Genomic DNA, 14,331 nt, shown 5'->3' with positions numbered 1-14,331 from the left:
ACACACACACACACACACACATTACAGACTAACACCTTGACTATTTATAGCAGTGTGTGTGTGAACTTGATAACTGCCTGAATTGTTAACTAACCATCCACATGCTAACACTGTCGATGACACACTCTGGTGCACACAGGATTATAAGCTGTGTGTGTGTGTGTGTGTGTGTGTGTGTGTGAGAAGATGTTTTCCTCTGTATCTATGTGCCACCGCCTCTTTTTCTTTTCTTGAATCTCATTTTCCACACGATGATTTTAAGCAGGTGATGTTTGTTTGTGTGTTTGTTTGCGTGCTGATGCAAATAAAGGCTTCTTTCTCCTCCAGAGTTAATGTGTTGTGAGGAGCTCCATGCTGTTCTCCACCTGGTGCTGCAGGCTGGAAACATCCTCAACGCCGTGAGTGGAAAAATGCATTCACAAATGATTAGACCACGAACAGAGGAGGAGGGCAGGAGGTGGAGATGGTTGTTTTATGCCTCTTTGTGGTTGTTCTGCATCATTTGTAACCATTTTGTGTCTCTTTGTGGTTGTTTTGGGTCTCTGTAGTTTTTTATGTCTCTTTGTGGTTGTGTTATGTCTCTTTGTGGTTGTCATGTGAGTCTTTGTAGTTGTTTTGCATCATTTGTAGTCATTTTGTGTCTCTTTGTGGTTGTTTTGGGTCTCTTTGTAGTTTTTTATGTCTCTTTGTGGTTGTGTTGTGTCTCTTTGTGGTTGTCGTGTGAGTCTTTGTAGTTGTTTTGCATCATTTGTAATCATTTTGTGTCTCTTTGTGGTTGTCATGTGAGTCTTTGTAGTTGTTTTGCATCATTTGTAGTCATTTTGTGTCTCTTTGTGGTTGTTTATGTCTCTTTGTGGTTGTGTTATGTCTCTTTGTGGTTGTCGTGTGAGTCTTTGTAGTTGTTTTGCATCATTTGTAGTCATTTTGTGTCTCTTTGTGGTTGTTTTGGGTCTCTTTGTAGTTTTTTATGTCTCTTTGTGGTTGTGTTGTGTCTCTTTGTGGTTGTCGTGTGAGTCTTTGTAGTTGTTTTGCATCATTTGTAGTCATTTTGTGTCTCTTTGTGGTTGTCATGTGAGTCTTTGTAGTTGTTTTGCATCATTTGTAGTCATTTTGTGTCTCTTTGTGTCTGTCTTGGGTCTCTTTGTATTTTTTTATGTGTCTTTGTGGTTGTTTTTTGTCTCTTTGTGGTTGTCTTGCATCATTTGTGGTTGTCGTTGGAATCTTTGTGGTTGTTTTGTGTATCTTTGTGGTCATTTTGTGTCTCTTTGTAGTTGTGTTGTCTCTTTGTGGTTGTTTTGTGTCTTTGGTTGTCTTACATCATTTGTGGTTGTTTTGTGCATCTTTGTGGTCATTTTGTGTCTTTGTGATTGTTGTATCTCTTTGTAATTGTTTTTTGTCTCTGTGGTTGTGTTGGGTCTCTTTTTAATTTTTTTTATGTCTCTCTGTGGTTGTCTTGAATCATTTGCGGTTGTCTTGTGAATCTTTGTGGTTGTTTTGTACCTCTGTAGTCGTTTTGTGCATCTTCGTGGATGTGTTGTTTCTCTTTGTAATTGTTTTGCGTATCTTTGTGGCTGTCTTGTGTCTCTTTGTGGTTTTGTCATGTATCTTTGTTGAGGTCTTTCATTATTTGTAGTCGTTTTGTGCACCTTTATAGTCATTTTGTATCTCTTTGTGGCTGTAATGTTTCTCTTTTTAGTTGTTTTGCAGATCTTTGTGGTTGTATTATGTATCTTTGTGGCTGTCTTTCATCATTTGTAGTCATTTAGTGTCTCTTTGTGGTTGTGGCGTTTCTCTTTGTAATTGTTTTGCATATTTTTGTGGTTGTCTTGTGTCTCTTTGTGGGGTTTTTCATGTCCATTTGTAGTTGTTTTGTGCATCTTTGTGGCTATGTTGTTTCTGTTTCTAATTGCTTTTTGTATTTTTGTGATTGTTATGTGTCTTTTTGTGGTTGTTTAATGTATTTTTGTGGTTGTCTTGTGAATCTTTGCGGTTGTATTGTGTCTCTTTGTAGTCGTTTTGTGCATCTTTGTGGCTATGTTATTTCGTTTTCTAATTGCTTTGTATATTTTTGTGGTTGTCATGTGTCTCTTTGTGGTTGTTTTATGTATGTTTGCGGTTGTGTTGTTTCTCTTTGTAATTGTTTTGTGTCTCTTTGTGGTTGTTTTGCTTTATTTTGTAATCATTTGACCAACTAAGTTGTTGTTTCGCGTCTGTTTCTGGTGGTTTTGTGGTCATTTTGTGCAGTTGTTTGTTGTTGTTTGTAGTAATATATGTATCTTTGTATCATATCTAGTTGTCTTATGTCGTGTTGTAGTAGTGTTGCGTATATTTGTGGTTGTTTTGCTTTATTTTGTAATAGTTCTACATTGCAGGATTGTGTTTGTGTCTAATTGCTGTGTTTTCTGTGTGTGTGTGTGTGTGTGTGTGTGTGTGTGTGTGTGTGTGTGTTGCAGGGAGGTTACGCAGGAAACGCAGTGGGTTTCAAGCTGTCTTCCCTTCTGTCTCTGGCCGACACCAAGGCCAACAAACCAGGCATGAACCTGCTGCACTTTGTCGCTCTGGTCAGTAACCTGTGTGTGTGTGTGTGTGTGTGTGTGTGTGTGTGTGTGTGTGGTGTGGTACATGTTCTTTTGTGAGGATCACTTAAGGTTTAGATCTTGAACTGCGAGGATACTTTAAGAGCCATTTAAGGGTGTCAAACCTGTGTTGAGGTGTTGTTGGTGTTGTTGTTACGGGCGAGTGTATGCAGTATGTCAGTGAGGACTCAGATCTTGTACCAATTCTTCTCTCTCCTTCAGGAAGCCCAGAAAAAAGACACAAAGCTGTTGGAGTTTCCTCTGAAGCTGAGTCACGTCCAGCCTGCAGCCAGGTCACACATCTTAGTTACATTCTAAGCACTTCAGTTATACAAATTAAGACTACATTTCCCATCAGCCCCATCAGAGGAAGGAGAAGATTTAGCACAGTAGAGAGTGTTGATTGTAATTTTGATATTAATATAATAATACTAACTCGTTAAGTTGATGTGATAACGGCAAAACAGAGCCAATATGTGAATAAACATACACAATATTTTTGTTTTTGTAGGATCTCCGTGGAAACGCTGGACGCTGAGCTTCAGTGGCTGACATCTCGCACGCGCTCAGTAGAGGAGAATGTCCAGAGAGACACGGAGCTGCTGCAGCAACTTGACGGCTTCCTGCAGGTGAAACAGACACTGCAGTTTGTTCATACAACTTTCAGAGAATCTGCACACAGTATGTTTCTGTCACCATGTAGTCACTGTGTCGTGCTGTGTTTTCACGCCTCTGCATGGGTTTGTTTGCGTCTCAGTCGGCCACCTCGTCTCTGTGCTCGCTGCGCGGCAGTCGGCAGCAGCTGAGGAGGGAGGGCAACGAGCTGATCGACTTCTTCTGTGAAGACAGAGACACGTTCAGGCTGGACGACTGCTTCGGCATCTTCAACACCTTCTGCTCCAAGTTCTCGCATGCTGTCAAGGTACACATACATAAGTATCAGCAAAACTTTTACCTAGATGAGTTTTGTTTGTTTTGTTTATCCACAAGTGTTGATATTTTTAAAGGTATCGTATCAAAGTTAAAAATTCCAGTACTGTGACAACACTAATTAATAACTAAACATCATATTATTATTATTATTAACACTTCAAATTGTGTGTAAAAAAAATCTTAATTGATAAAGCCATCAGATAAATGTAGTGCAGTACTAATAATAATAATGATAATAATAATAATAATAATGATAATAATAATAATTTTTCCCTCTGGGATGTAGAAAAGTAGAATTATAAATTATTACATTCAAGTACTGATACTCTGAATTTGTATTTAAGCACAGTAACTATCTGGCAGCTGGACCTGTGTCACCATACAGAGCACAGCTGACCTCTGCTGCCACCTGGTGTTCAAAGAGAGACATTGCAGTTGTGAAATGATAAAAAACTAAATCTGTGTCTCTCTGAAGGAGAACATGGAGAGGGAGGCGAAGGAGGCCGCGCGGCGCCGGAGGATACAGGAGCTGGAGGAGCAGAAGAGGCACTCATGGGCCGGCGGTGAGGAGGTAGGAGGTCACACACATATGATAATACGTTTTATTGCTGAGTAACTTTCTACCTACAAGGAATTTGACTTATTGGTTTGTTTCATGACTTTAAACAAAGTGCAAAAATATACTATTAAAAAAAACTGCCTGACTGGTGATGAATGTGATTCTGTTGTAGGTGGGTGGAGCCTTCAGGTTGCGCTGCAGCAGCGAGACGGACATGTCATCTGCCATGTCACGACATGATGAGGCCGGGCTGCTGATGGAGCTCCTGACCCCTAAGTACCGCCCCCGCTCACCCTTATTAAACAACTCCCATAATTCTCTGGGGCGCTCAGGGAGCCTACGACGCTTGCGACACTCCCCATCCAGCTCGCCGTCCATTGCCGCAGACCGTGAACTGACCACGCTCCTGGGGATGGCGACCCCTGAACACAAAGAGGCGAGGACAGCTTTTCTATCGGCCTCACCAGAGCTCAGAAGTCCAGGACTCTCCCCTCAGACGCTAAGAGTCCCATCATTCAGCTTCCCCCAAAACCAGCAGCCTCAAACCTCCTCCTCGCCTCCCAAGACTTCTTTGAGCACGCAAAACCATACAACCGCCACTTACCTCAGCTTCGATGCTACCCAGACTCGAGTGAACACCACAGATAAAGCTAAGGTCAAAACTACCTCTGATTCGAACCAGCAATCCGACCACAACAACAACGGCAAAGATCGATTCGGAACGCTTTCAGATCAACAGTCTGGTTTGAGGGGGGAACTCGCTAAAGCTGATCCTGATCTTCGTGGAAGGATCTCCTGCAGTGACGAGAAGTTCCAATGCAACACCTCTACCACAGGAAACATGTCTGTGGTTTTAGAGAAATGCACGCTGGTGCCTGAGCTGAAAGTGTTCGACAAGGTCGCCACCATGACCGGTCACAACGACACAAGTCGCCTCCATGACCATCACCGGGACGATGTGGTGATCACAGATTTAGAAGAAGAGGTGGACAAGAAGCCGCAGAATTACCCTGCAGAAAAATCAGAGACTAGCTCTTCCTTGCCAAAACGAGAGGAAGAGGAAGGACGAGAGGAGACGGTGGTTGTATGGTGTGTGACAGGTGTGTGCGAGGCAGCCGGCGAGCTCACGCACACTGACAACACACATGCACAAACTGAGCAGGATCAGTTTAGAAATGACAATCAGGGAGGAAGCAAACAAGTGTCTTCTGCCCCAGCCAATCGCACGCCTTCAGAACCTCAGTTGGCCAATGAGAAGCCAGTGCCTGTACCCATCAGCAGCCAACCGGTGCCTGTCTCCCGCTGTGACGACCCGTCGCACCCAGCCTCTTCCCCTAGGTGGCACCCTGCAGAGCCTGCAGAGCCTGCATCCACTGCAGGTGCCTCTGAGGAAGTTAAAGAAGCAGCCAATCAAGAGAAAGAAGCAGAGGGCTCCACCAATGAGGAGAGAGATGTGGAGACTGTCCAAGAACAGTCAACAGGTGACCAGAGCAGGGACGAGACTGCTTCCTGTCATGCAACCAGTGAAAACACAGAAGCAGCTTCCTCCACTAATGGAAAGGCAGAAAATTCGTCCAAATCATCCTCAAAGAACCTCCCTACCTCTAAAACTCGACCCCCTGGGATGAAACCAGCCACCACCACCGGCAACAAATGTAAACCAGTCCGCACCCTCACCAACTCTGAGAACCAGGGCATGAGGCGGGTTGTTCCAATCTCCAGGACCAGCCGAGGCGCTTCCTCTTTGGTTAAACGCCCTGAAAAGCCTCCAGGCCAACAGCGAGGCTCCTCAAGCACTGCAACACCGACTGCCTCCAATCTCAGCAGCACCTCTGTCCGGCGAGGAGAGAAGCCGTCGACTGCGCCTTCATCCCGGCGCTCCAGTATCAACAAGGCACCAGACCCCAAGGACTCAAAAGACCAGAGGGTTCCAGGTACACAGGCGTCGGCTCGAGAGAAAAACCAGGACTTGCAAAGGAAGCCGTCTGTCCGAAAGCCGTTAACAAAACCCAAACCTCCGCCGGAGGAGAAGATGTGTCGCTCCACGCTGCGTGCGCTCTCTCAAGGAGGTGGAGGCAGCGTCAGTGCGCCTGTTACACCTTTGCACAAAGCCGCTACCCCGTCATCATCACCGCTTCCAGGTTTCGCCCGAAGCACCGCTTCTTCTTCTTTCAGACGGACCCGCACTACCCTTGCTCCTCCTGCTCCTTCACCTCACACTGGCTCTGACTCCTCCCCTAAATCCTCCCCCAAAACCACCTCCTCCTTCGCTATGCCTTTCACCCGTACAGGCTCACTAAGAGTCCCTGCCACCTCCAGATCCTCAGATCTCCTCAACCCATCCTCATCTTCCTCGTCCTCCTCCCCACTGAGGTCTCAGAGCATCAGGGCATCAACTCGCTCGCCCGTCCACAATTCGCCAGCTCCTCCTAAAGGCCACCGGCGGACCAACAGCGGAAACTTCTCTGACAAGTCAACTCACTCCAGGGACTCCAGGCCGAGCTGGAGATAACAAGAGCAATTCGGTGGCTGCATTCCAACAGAAGCAGTGTCTCCTATACCTTTCTTTAGTGGACGTAAAGTCAGAGGATACATTCCAATATGAAGAAAGGACTCTTATTTATGTAGGAAGCAAGGACACATTCCTGAGCAAACATCTCAAGTTTAGCCGCAGAAAAACAGAAGGTTGCGTTCCAATGAGAAGCACAGACACAGGCGAGGTTGAAGGCCTCGTTGTATTTTAAAGAACTTTATCTCCTATGCACTAAAGCCGGTGGTCAAAGGATGCATCCCATTTAAGAGCCCTGCAGTAAGTACACTTAAAGGATAAAGGCAGTTCCAGCAGTGCCACGTGAAACATGATAGTGATGAAACAATTTACTTATTAGAATTACTTATTTGCTTGAACTCGAAATCTTTTGACTTTGACTAATTTGGACTCCAACATGCATTTTATTTAGCACTCACCTTCCTAAGCTCTTTGTTACCACGTTTCCAACAAACACTTTTGGCACAGAACTCTTAAGGCTCATTCATCCTCTGCACTGGATACATGTTGTCGGCCTGAAATGGGTTTATATCAAGTCCACAAAGTGTCTTAACTCGTGGCTACATTTGGTGAATTTCACCAAGAACAGCGACACTCCAACACGAGTAATATACAGTAAAGGAAAGCTTCTGATTCCTATGTGTTAAACCCCACCAGCTGGATTATTATTAACACATAAGTTCCTTTTCCTAAGAGCTTTGAAGTCATATAAAGGTCACCAAGGCTTCTATACTTGCATTGACACCCATTTATACTGCTTCCACTTTCATTTTCATGGCAGTTATTTTGTCTTAAGTGCTCCATCGTAGGCAGCTCGACCTGCTTGAGTTTCTTGCAGATGTTTCACCTCTCATCCTAAGGGCCTCTTCAGCTCTAACGGACTGGTGCGGAGTCGCAGGCTTTAAACTCTGTGTGGGTGTGAACCCTTACACCGGTCGTTGGAGTCACAAGAGGAAAAATGTCAGGAATTTGAAAGAACATATAGGAAGCTGACTGATTACAGGAACCACCTGCATTTCAGTTTTAGATGCAGGCAACACAGGATCTTGCCGAACAGCTTACACTTGGCGAAAGGACACAGGGCTGCAGCAGTCCATCTGAGGGCTCCCAACCAGCTGCCCAATGAGAGAGTGAGACAGATTCACTTCACCATTGATCAAGGGCGTAGGAATGAGTTTAACATTGGGGGGGCAAGTGAGTTAGAGATTTTAAAATAAAATATTTTTTTCCTCTGAGGTATAATTTTTGGGTGGGACAAATGCGCCTGTCTCCAATATTCCCCCCGGTTCCTACGCCCTTGCCATTGATGCACTTAAATCTAAGACGGAGTTGATATTTGAAGAACTGACAGCGCTATCCAGTGAAGGCCTGGAAGATGTCTCTAAGGGTGTTTTCACATATAATCCTTTAAGTCCACCAGACACTTTCAGACATGGTACCTAGACCCTAGTGTTTCCACCACAGACAGTCCTCTTAAATGTGGGCGGGGTTGTTGTTACTCACTGCTCCGTCCAGCACTCGCTGTATTTCCTCATCAGCGGTGACACAGATGGAAGTCTGCACCTGGTTTATCGTCCACAGAATGAGGCTGAACGTCGACATTTCCAGAACAAAATAGAACAGGCTGCAGTGAGAGTCTCTCTCCATGGGATATTTAAAAATAGCAGCTTTGTGCATTTAGTCCTTCTCAGGCAAGCTCAGGGGTTTAGTGTTGCTGTAGCCCACAGGAACAACGCTCCACAATGCTTTTTTTTTCTTCAAGCGAGTATTAGAATATATGCAGTTCATATAACCCGGCCGAAATTAATTTATATAAATGCTTGAAGATCCACTCATGACTAAAAGTGTGTGTCATATAAAAACTAAAGTGATGGTCAAAGTTGTCACAGTGAAAGTTAAGGTGTGCTGATGGATTCACGTCGTCACCTCATGCATTGAGTAACATCACAAGTTAACGTTCCACCTTAAAAGTTGCCGGACATAGTTTTGTTTTTACTTTGACGTGTCACTGCAGTGCGTTTATGAAGGCCCTCACTTTAAGATTAATTTGGAATTGGAGGTAAACCTTAGTGTTTCTGTGCTGTGGACTGTTGCTGTTTGATAAATTCTGCATTCCACATCTGGAGACGTGCACTATCCTCCGTGGACCAAACTACTCCTCAACCTGCGCCCTTGCAAGACGTAGTTTCGTCTGTTTTTTCAAGTGTCCCAGGTCAACAGCATGTGATCTAGAGGGCTAAATACAACAGCAAGAGGCAAAGCTAACCTGGAGCAAGGAGAGTCACCACACAAGAGTCGGTTTAGAGGCCTGAACGCCCTAACTTTGTTGAGAGGTCACAGACATTGCAACACACCACAGGCAAGGAACAACAGACATGCTTATTCCTGACACTACACTCTTTTGAGACCTCAGCAACTGTGTAAGGGTCACACCCACACAGAGTTTAAAGCCTGTGACTCCGCACCAGTCAGTTAGACGTGAAGAAGCCTCTTGGATGAGAGGCGAAACATCTTCAAGAAACTCAACAAGTCCAGTTGCCTACGATAGAGCACTTAAGATCACCATGACCTGGGTGACTTGGAAACTTCTCCGACAGGCTGGTACTTTGCCTTCTCAAGAAAATCAAACATGAAAAAATCAGCTGCCACATTGGTCAGTTTTCAAGGGAAGATGAAAAAAGAAAATAAATGTCTGTGTCTCTAAATGTGTAATGATATTTTTCATTTCTGCAGTGTTTCTGGTTAACTGACGTGACTGAGTCCCGTTTTCTTTTTCTGTCTCCTCCTGATTAACTTTATGTCTTAAATTTATATTAAATCCTGCACCTTTAACGTCACTAACCACGCTGAGCAATCCCTGTACGTCCGGCCTGATTAAAATAAAATGATTTTATTGTATTTTAAAGAAATTTTTAGATAAATCACAGAGAATCATGAAGTGTAAAAGAAAAGAGTGATTAGTTTAGACGAGGGGATGTTTAAAGTGTCTCTGATTCAAACCAACAGTGTCTGACTCACTGGGAAAAGTCTGCAGTGCCAACTTTGTTCATATGACGATATTTGTATGTTTATGTATCTCTATTTATGTATGTATGAAGTTAATATTTGATATATATATATATATATAATATAATCTATCTGCTAATTAATAAAGTAATATTCCTCCAGCATGCTGCACAGTTTGTTTCTGTTCACCAGAGCTCAATCTGTCTTTAATATATTCCTCTTTTCTTTTTTTTTTTTTGCTTTTTTTTTTTTTTTGCTTTAAGATAAGTCACCCAAAATAATATTTAGCATCTGGAAATTGTGTTTTATTTTACTTAATTTAATTTTTTTTTTTTTTTTTTTTTTTTTGTTAAATTTTAGTTTGATGCTTTTTTTTTTAGCATTAACGAGCTAAAGATTAAAATAAAATAAAAAAAAGGACCAAAAAGGTGTAAACTGAAGCCGTAGCTTATTTAAACTACCCTTTTAACATTCATTATTTTTATCAGTTCCTTTTACATAATACAGAGCAATAAGAAACTGACAGACACTAAGTATAAACATTACATTGTCTGCCGAAAAATCCCAAACACATTTCATGTACACTCTGGTCTTCATACTTCAGTTTTATATCTGTCAATGATCTTGTGTCACATCTCAAAACAAAAATAAAAAAGTTTCCAGAGAATCAACACAAATGAACCCGTTATCACGAGAAGATGACCTTTGTTATCAGGAAATAAGGAAATGATGACAAGCACGAAAAAAAAAAAGGATGCGAGCACAACCGTCCTCGGCTTCCGTATAAAACTCCCTCTGACTGCTCTGTGAGTCAAGGAAGATCCCGAGTCTTAAATTAGCACAGCGTCACTTTGAAAGGGTTCTGCAGAACTCACTTCCTGTTTCCAGGGTTAGGAAAGAATACGTTTTTACTATAAACCGATTTTAAAGTCCAAACATCTATGATCATGTTGAAGATAAACTGTAAGATTATTTGCTCCCATGAAGAAACACACTTTAAAATGCACTGTCACCATGATTAAAGGATCAGTTCACCCAGATCAGGAAGTAGTGTATTTTCACTCTTAACCTCAGAGGGGTTTCCAGCTGTGCAGAGAGTTCTCCTTTTACTTGCCTGGGTTTTAAGATATTCAGTAAGCTCGTTGGAGATGAACTGCGCCCGTCTGGAGAGTGGATGAGATCAGGCGGCCTTCAGTCTGTACAGGAAGTCACAGAAACACTCACATCCTGTCAGATATGATGGTGATTTATTAGAATATAATCAGACTCGTATATTAGTTTGTTCTCAGTCTCCAGTTGTTTTATGTTTTACAGACAGTCTGTGATTTATGTTCAGCAACCTCGCTCTTGCAGGATTATCGCTGTCCACTTTTGTAATACGTCAGAGCAAGTCAGGATGAAGTCGGACACAAAACTAGCCGGCATGCATTGAGTGGCGATTGCTTGTGATCAAATCTGCGCAGGCCTGGCTCAACTCCAACGAGTATATTTTGTGACACATGCACCCTCGGGATGAGAGTCAGCGCCTCCAAACCTGAGGCCATGGTTCTCTTGTCGGAAACCGGTGGTTTGCCCTCTCCAGGTTGGGAGGGATGTCACTGCCTCAAGCCAGGGAGTTCAAGTATCTCGGGGTCTTGTTCACGAGTGAGGGTAGAATGGAGCGTGAGATGGATCGGCGGTTTGGCGTGGCGTCTGCGGTGATCCGAACCGTCGTGGTGAAGAGGGAGCTGAGGTGGAAGGTGAAGCTTTTGATTTACTGGTCCATTCGTCTCTAGATTCTACATTCAGTGAATGTAGAATCTGTAGGCAAACCCCGGAGATCTTGCCTCCAGAATAAGAGCGGAAGAGCCCTGGTTTCCGGTTGTAGGCTGTTTGTAGTCCACGTGATATTGACCAATCACGTTTGAGCCGGCTGCAGTTGTTGCCAGGTTAAATGGTCCGTGTGGTGAATCAACAAGGTGGAACATAATTGGCGTCACTGCAAACTCTGAATCCATCGCAATGGTTCAGCATATTTACTTATATATAAACGGAAGTCAGAAACGGAAGTTCGCCTCCTCCACCCAAATCAAACCGGAATGCCAAAAAATCGGGGGTCTGCCCCCAGAGGCTGTATCGCCGTCTGCTGGAAGTCAGACGCCGAATACAGCCAATGGGTTCTGAGAATGCTGGTCCATCGACGCCCCAACCCTCACCTATGGTCATGAACTCTGGGTAGTGACTGAAATAATGAGATCGTAGATACAAGTAGCCGAAATGAGTTTCCTCCGTGGGGTGGCTGGGCTCAGCCTTAGAGACAGGGTGAGGAGCTCGGAGTAGAGCCGCTGCTCCCTCGCTTTGAAAGGGGTCAGTTTAGGTGTTCCGGGCATCTGATCAGGATCCTCCTGGGCGCCTCCAGCTGGAGGTGTTCTGGGTACGTCCCACTGGTAGGAGGCCCCTGGGCAGACCCAGAACACGCTGGAGGGATTACATATCTCATCTCGCCTGGGAACACCTTGGGGGTCCTCCAGGAGGAGCTGGAAAGTGTTGCTGGAGAGAGGGACGTCTGGCTTTGGATAAGCAGTTGAAAATGGATGGATGGGAACCTCTGACACTTCTGCATTAACCCCTCAAGGAGATCTCAAAATCTGGGCAGGTAAAACCAAAACTTACTGCGTGGCTAGAGAAAATATGACATCATTTTGCAGTTTGGTGAACCGACCCTGTAAAACCTGCCTGTTTCTGAAAGCTGACATTTTGGAGATGAGTGACTTCCCCCGGGCAGAAACCTGCTTTTAAAGCATTCTTAGACACCTTCTGAACCTTTAGCATCATTTATCGTTCTGTCTAAACAGTCATCAGCTCTCCGGCAGCCGGCAGTACACGTTACAGAAAAGTAGGGATTGTTTTTCCATCCTTGTGGCTAAAATACAGAGGAAAAGAGAAGAACATCAAAAATAGAGAGCGAAAAACACGTTGTGATGTGACTCCACTTTGAAACACTGAAAGGGGAAGTAAACCTGAAGCTAACATCAGAACACACTTTCTATTAAAACCAACATTTCCTTCAAACCCATGACCTTAGGAAGATGACTCGTACATCTGTCTGACAGCTACAGAATATAACAAGGAAATGAAGATCAGAATCTAATGCTGAGACATATTCACTCTTCAAATGTCATGACAGTGGAGGGCCGACCTTAGACCTCTGAGGGGCCTTAAGCAGGATCTGGTTCAGCGTCCTGCTTATTGTTAAAGACACATAACGTACAAATAAACGTGAAGACTTTAGTGGGATCTTGTAAAGATCAACAGAACATCAGTGTTTTGTTACCAAATATAAAGCTCGTGGGTGGCAGCTCAGACTTGAAGTTTTGAGTTGGAGTGGTATGTAGTTAACAGTTAAGTTTAGATGTTCCAAAATCCAAAATGCAAATGCCTCTTTTTGTCGGTGTTTATGCTTATTGTCATTTTTAGTTTACAGTGTGACATGGGATTTATACTTCTGTGTCAAGTCGAGGCTGTATCTACAGCGTAGCCTGATGTGCACCTCCACAAAAATGTAACTACACGTCGTGGTGCCGCAGACCTCCTGTCTGTCTCTGTAAGCTGAAACCATTTCCCTCAGTGGAAACGAAACTGTTATTTCCTTTAACTTCACAGATAAAAAACAATAAATTGTGAAGACAATAAAGCCTCCACAAAAATAGCATTTTAAGTCTTGTGTGTTATTTATCCTGGTTTCATATGAGCAGAGGAAATCTATGCTCATCTCTAGGCTAATTTATACAATGTAAAATGCCATAGGCTTGTGCTAATAACGTTAGCATGTTGTATTTGCTTGGAAAACGTGTTTAGTATAAGACAGTTGTTTTGTCAGTGAACCTTGTGAGTTGTAAAGGAGCTGAATTTTGTAACGTTACCTTTGTTAAATGTTGCTGTTGTCCCTGGCTTCATATGAGTAGAGGAAAAGTCTGCTAGCTGCTAGGCTAATTTTTACAATGTAAAATGCCATATCGTGCTACTAACATTAGCATGTTGTATTTGTGAGGAAAATGTGTCCAGATAAAGACAAGTGTTTGTCTGTGAATGCTGCGAGTTATAGTGAAGCTGATTTGTGTAATTTCCACACCCATATTTAAAGTCCACGGTCCGTACTGTGTCCGTACGGGGACTTGAACCGGCAATGCTCTGGCACTAAAGCCAAGTTCCGAGCTATTTATATTTGGACCTTGATTGCATTGCAATGAACGCGTTAATGCTGATCGTATGTAAATATATATATACATATATATATTTATCTGAATGTATTCATTGTTGTGTATATTAACAATTTTCCAAAAAGAATGCAAATAAAAGGGAATAAATAAAAATAAGTGACAGAAAGAAATGACTGAAAAGCAGTGGGCTGAAGCTGAAGCTGAAGCTTATTATACAGAATATTCTCATGTGCTATACGGCAACCTTCTCGAAACGGGGTTTCAAAACTTTGTTTACACAAGGACAAAAACAGAAAACAAGACGGAAACAAAAACAAAGTTCCAGATGCTTCACACACAGTAATGATCCTGGCTCTGTCTGATGTCAAACAACCTCTGAACACAGTTCAGTAAATGATTTTGTACATTATCAGAGCAGTTTTAAGATCATAACTTCATCATAAATATTTGAAGTATCTCAATAAAGTGCTGGTTTGTTTGTAACAATCTGATCGTTGTAAAGTTCTGACT

The 14,331-nt window shown here is 43.2% G+C and overlaps 1 protein-coding gene across 1 annotated transcript in view; it reads left to right on the top strand.

Moving 5' to 3' along the window:
- The window catches only part of LOC117245814 (uncharacterized), a 41,635-nt gene extending 31,852 nt beyond the window's left edge, over positions 1–9,783 (top strand). The window contains exons 8-14 of the mRNA XM_033609358.2: positions 328–398; positions 2,454–2,561; positions 2,799–2,869; positions 3,088–3,205; positions 3,334–3,498; positions 3,985–4,080; positions 4,241–9,783. Coding sequence (XP_033465249.2) covers positions 328–398; positions 2,454–2,561; positions 2,799–2,869; positions 3,088–3,205; positions 3,334–3,498; positions 3,985–4,080; positions 4,241–6,580 — 2,969 coding nt within the window. The 3' untranslated portion in view covers positions 6,581–9,783. The remainder of the gene's footprint in view (positions 1–327; positions 399–2,453; positions 2,562–2,798; positions 2,870–3,087; positions 3,206–3,333; positions 3,499–3,984; positions 4,081–4,240) is intronic.
- The last annotated feature ends 4,548 nt before the right edge of the window (positions 9,784–14,331 follow it).

The sequence above is a fragment of the Epinephelus lanceolatus genome, chromosome 22, assembly GCF_041903045.1.
Source record: "Epinephelus lanceolatus isolate andai-2023 chromosome 22, ASM4190304v1, whole genome shotgun sequence".
NCBI classification, from domain to species: domain Eukaryota; kingdom Metazoa; phylum Chordata; class Actinopteri; order Perciformes; family Serranidae; genus Epinephelus; species Epinephelus lanceolatus.
The sequence above is the reverse complement of the archived record's forward strand: the minus strand, read 5'-3'. Positions and strand labels throughout refer to the sequence as shown.